This window comes from Corvus brachyrhynchos, unplaced genomic scaffold (genome assembly GCF_000691975.1).
Source record: "Corvus brachyrhynchos isolate BGI_N302 unplaced genomic scaffold, ASM69197v1 scaffold115, whole genome shotgun sequence".
Lineage (NCBI taxonomy): Eukaryota > Metazoa > Chordata > Aves > Passeriformes > Corvidae > Corvus > Corvus brachyrhynchos.
This window is the reverse complement of record NW_008239553.1, coordinates 16,829,643-16,834,951: the sequence shown is the minus strand read 5'-3', so window position 1 is coordinate 16,834,951 and position 5,309 is coordinate 16,829,643. Positions and strand designations below refer to the sequence as shown.

At 36.9% G+C, this 5,309-nt stretch overlaps 1 protein-coding gene across 1 annotated transcript; it reads right to left on the bottom strand.

Moving 5' to 3' along the window:
* Positions 1-1,190: 1,190 nt before the first annotated feature.
* Positions 1,191-5,305, bottom strand: GJD2 (gap junction protein delta 2; the record flags this gene model as incomplete). The annotated part of the gene is made up of 1 exon (XM_017741633.1): positions 1,191-5,305. A coding segment is annotated over one exon (882 nt), but the record flags the coding sequence as incomplete, so codon positions are not given.
* Between the last annotated feature and the right edge of the window lie 4 nt (positions 5,306-5,309).

Below are 5,309 nucleotides of genomic sequence, written 5' to 3'. Positions count from 1 at the left end.
CCAATTTTTCTTCACAGAGATACTATTAGAATTTCATTGAGAAGATGGTGATGCTTAGAATCTGATATTAGTAGCTGATACTAACCTAGTGTGTTTATTGTGTGCTTATAATAAAATAGAATTTCTGGGAAGAATATTCCAAAATATCCAGGGATGGGTGTGCAATACAGAAATGCTGTGATCTCTCCTGTTAATCTCATGAAGTAGAAGTGTTTCACCTGGCCGGGAATTGACTTGGTCCCACAGAAAGCAAAGTCTTGTCATTAAATTCATGAAGAACCAGACCAGACTCTAAGCACTGAAAACATATGCCTGTGTTTTCCTCATATGACCCAATTTTTAAATTCCTGTTTCTATACATGCACACCAAACAAAAGCTTCTAACCTGTTTTGCTGAAGGAGCAAGGAGAAGCAGTTATATTCAAGCAAAACTAAGCCAGAAGGATGCAGGCACAATGTCCACCTGGTCCATCCTCTTGCCCTGGAAAAACTGTATTCTTTTATATATGCAGGAAAATAATTGTTCCTCACATTTAACATTTCATGTACGTCTTTTCCTATGGTTCTCTACATAGCAGCAGCTTCGTCCTACCCTAGTAGGTATAATGCAAGACAAGCATTGCACCCACTTTGAACATTCTGAGTGTTTCTGACTGCTTTAGCATAAAACAGAGTAAAATCCACCTGACCGCTTCTGCGATTCATTCATCTCAGTTGATCTCTTTGTTCTTCGGTTTTCCCTTGTAAAAGCTGAAAACCTTTATATTTCTTCAAAGTCAGAGGTCTATAAAATGAAACTCTTTATGGGAATAGTGAATTCAGCTTCCCCATGTAAAAATGCTACATGTAAAAATGCAGATAGTTTTAATCATGAAAAAAAGGTCCTATTTTTTAAAATATTTTTTCATAGGCTCACATTGTATCTTATACATATCTGGTGAAATGGTTCATAACCCCTACGTAAACAGATTTTGAAATTCACACAGGTGTGGAAAGCACAAGATCAAATATATAAAAATGAAATGTCTTTTTTCATGTAAGTTTTTTAATTTCATGAAGCTAATAGTGTATTAGATTCTATTGCAATTTTCCATAGGAGCTTAGTGAACACAGCATTTTTTTTGCATGTATCGTGACATATAATGTTGTCCACCAGTGCAAAACAATGTAAACAATGAACAAAACAAACATTAACTCAATTTTCATTTTTAATGTCTGATCCTTACAGAGATGTCAATGGTGAGACTAATTTATTTCACTGAGGCAGGAGCAAGATCTAAGTAGCCAGTAATGTGCCCTTCAGCTTCATGTTCACTCAGTTCTGTTCAGTTAACAGACTTTTCCATTGCTGTGACAATTTTAAAGCATTTATTCTGTAAATGAATAGTCAGCTTTCATGCAAACAGGCCATTAGCATTAATCATATGATTCTCACATACATTGACAAAAAAAGTGTTTGCTATATTTCTCTTGTCCATGACAAACGAGTAGTTGGTAAGAAATGAAAAATAACAATTTAAAAGGAAGATTAGAACAACTGATCTCTTGACACATTTCATCTCTCATCTGAACTATGAGAACCCATATTCCAAGTATGGAGGATGATGTTTCTGTTGATCAAAATATAAGTCTTTGCCTACTTTATCACTGATCCTGTTACGTAAATTAGCATTTACATTTCCTGATATTCTTCTCTTTGGGTTCTGAAGAATCCCAGTTTACTGGAGTACAAATGTGCAACTACATAAAAATAATTAAATGAACTGAGTGATTTGCATTGACTAATATAAACAGATATTTCCTAAATATTACCTTAGAATTTTAAGGTATTAAAATCTTATAGCTTTCAAGACATGCACCTTCACTAGAGTTTGACTGAAAACTGCTATGCAGCCACTGGAAAAACCTGCATTAGGGCTTCTGCCTAACACAAAATTATGACTTGAGCCAAAGCCCAATGAATTCAGTACAAGTTTTGCTCTTTCAACTTTAATTTGCACTGGATCAAGCCCTTTGCATAAAATCTCCCATTTCTTCAACATTAAAGGAGTGCTTATGACTGCCAAGGAATATTTTTCCTTTCAATATCTGTTCAAAAAGAGATTTTGAAAACCATCCCAGGACTCTGCAAAATGAAAATCAGACTTAGATTTGTGTGTTAAATAACAATCTTCGGAAGCTTGTTATTTTGCAGATGGAAATTTTAGCTGCCATGTTGTCCTTCTAAAAATAACATGCAGTTTTCCAGTGAGCATGCAGTCAACTAGCAATATCAGTGTGCGTTTTTATCACAAAGAATCATCTGAGAAATCCATCTTTAGAGGTTTCTGTAATCAAATCAGGAAAACTCTAAGACTTACACATAAAGAAAAATATTTTTTAAATCTTTAAAAACATGACACATCTCAAAATCCTTTAATGTTTCACAGTGGAAGAAAAAAGACAACAGATGAATGCGATAATGGATAAACTATCTAAGAATTAATCTACATTTTTTAAAGTGAAAATGCTGGCAAACGACAAGAATGGAATGTTAAGGTATTTATTGTAAGCCAAGAGGAAAAGATTTATATGCATCATCTCCAAGCCAATATATAATAAAATCCATTTTCAGGCTTGACATAAAATACAATCAAAAGGCCATTTGTGACTCTGAGCCCATGTCTCCTTCTTATGTTATAAAGTACCCCCAAATTTTCCAGCACCATTTTGGCCCTTTTCTTTAAAGGGCAGATACTATTTAGTTAGAAATGCACTTGTATGTTTTTTAGTCCTGATCCAACTCCTACTGTTGCCAGAGAAATATTTTCTGTTGAATTCAGAACGAATTTTAAAAATGATAAAAAAAGTCAAACTTAATATTCTATTATTTATTAAGATAATTGCTGTTAACAGAGATTCATTTGAGACTGCCTCAGTGGCTTACCAGTAAGTTGATGGGACATGAACGATATATTTCTTAAACCAGCTGTAAGGCAGAAAAGCTGAGGTTACTATTTGGATTCCCTGATGAAAAGCTGCAATTGTTTCATTTATAGGTAAATGTATTCTGGCTATTCCTAGAGTGACCTTGGCAGCCAACTGTGTTGCCCTTAGTGTCAGCAGAAAGAAGGCTGTTGGTGTCAGTGGACTTTGGATCAGGCTTTAAAGACAGAGGAAGCTTGCTTAAGGAGGAAAACAGACATAAAAAATAGTCCTGATTTCCCGGGTTTTATCACTTAGAGTTTAGAATACCAATAAGACATTTTAAACCCTGAAGAATAGTTGTTGTAAGTCAATTATTTTGACCCTGTAAGTTTTTTTACAATTGTATACAAGAATAAAGAAGAGCAAATCTCTCTGGCTTACAAATTAAAAAAAAAAAAAAAAAAAAAAAAGGCAAGTACTTTATTTATCAATATATACTTTAGCTGCTTTTTACACCATTGCAATGACTAAACAAATAGCATAAAATAAACAAAGGAGAGTATAAAATCATTTCACTCCAGCTGGTATCCCAAAACAACCTTTTGACTAAGTACAGAGTTAGATGTTTCAAGTATGGCACTTATATGAATAAGAGCAGAGAGAAGATGATATATTCGCAGTTAAATGCAATGAACTCTCTTCCTTTGGTATGTGTGTCATCATAGGTGATTGTAGGTAAATGCATATTTTGGCTGGCATGAACCAACTCCATCTTATTTATGCACCTATTAGGGAATCAATCAAAACCTACCAATATATTCTGCAGATCACAACTAATGCAAGATGATTAAGGTCTCTGGTGTGTGTGTGTGTGTGGACAGGCAAACAAAAAATGGCAAAATTATATTCAGCATTTATTTTTAGCATGACTAATTGATGCACAAACCATGAGAGAAAATAGCTAGTAATACACACCAGGACTACAGTCTGTGATTTAGACAAACAAAATAAGACATCTGTGAGATACGTGAACGCAGGTATCCTGATTGAGCTGTGGTTAGATTCCTTACAGTGCACTTTTCCTCCTTTTAAAACATGCTTATGCCTGCACATTGCAACAGTGTCCCCCACCCCACCCCGCCCCATATAGAGTATCCTTGCAGAGTTTTTGATATGAACATTCTACACATTTACAACAATTAGTCAGACAGTTCAAACTGTAAACATCCTAATGACAACCAAAAAGCTGCTTCACTGACAGATAAAACCCAATCATTAGAAAGAAAAGTAGGAATAATAGTAGCTGTGCTGTAAGGCTAGGTCAAGCATGGTTTTATAGCTGTTTTTTCAGTCTTTTATGTAGTGCTGCATTTTGCAGCTAGTTCAGTAAGTGCAGATCCAATACCTTAATGGCTTTCTTGGTGGTTTGATAAAATGCTTGCCTAAGCAATGTACCTTTCTCTAATGGTATCTGGGTCTGTTCCACCTGGCACAGTGTTTCAGTTCTGTCACAGCCTCACACATAAGCTGAGTCACTTGACTGAGTCCTGCCGAAGTTAGGCATGCTCATTCTTGGCAGGTCCTTATTTCTGATTTCGTATATGGATTTCCTTTTTGCCTGTACTCCTCTCACTGCCATTTTGATCTTTCTCCAGCCCAAGTGGTTCAGTTCTGCCAAATTAAGCACCACACAAATCCCACTGACAGCAAACATGAATACCAAGAATACAGTCTTCTCAGTGGGTCTAGAGACATAGCACTCTACTTCTTTAATGCAAGGGTATCTGTCACATTCATACATGGAAGGGACATTGAATCCGTACAGAAAATACTGTCCCACTAAGAATCCAATCTCTAGGGCATTTCGAAAGACCACTTGGATGATATAAAATCGAGAAATGCCTTCTTGCCTCCTCATCTTTGATTTTGTAGTTCTGATAGCAGGATTGGGGATTTCCTTCACTTCTAAGCAGTCTGGTTCTGCCTCTTTGGTGGAGTTCTCAGTGTTTTGCAGCACCCCATTGACAATCGTGTTCTTGATTTTCTTACTGTCCTCACGCTTCATTGAATCCTGGTCCCTTTCCAAGGTAAGGAAGACAGTGGAGTACCTCCGTTCCCTTTGTTTAGCAGACTGGTGAACGGAGTATGTTATGAAGCACAGGCTGGGAGTGCACACCATGATGATCTGGAACACCCAGTACCTTATGTGAGAAATGGGGAAAGCCTGGTCATAACAAGCCTGGTTGCAGCCTGGCTGCAGCGTGTTACAGACAAACATCGTTTGCTCGTCATCGTACACCGTCTCCCCTACAATGGCCACAATGAGAATTCTGAAGATCACCACCACGGTCAGCAGGATCCTGCAACAGAGAAGCCCGTCAGTGCGCGCCGCCGCCGCGCGG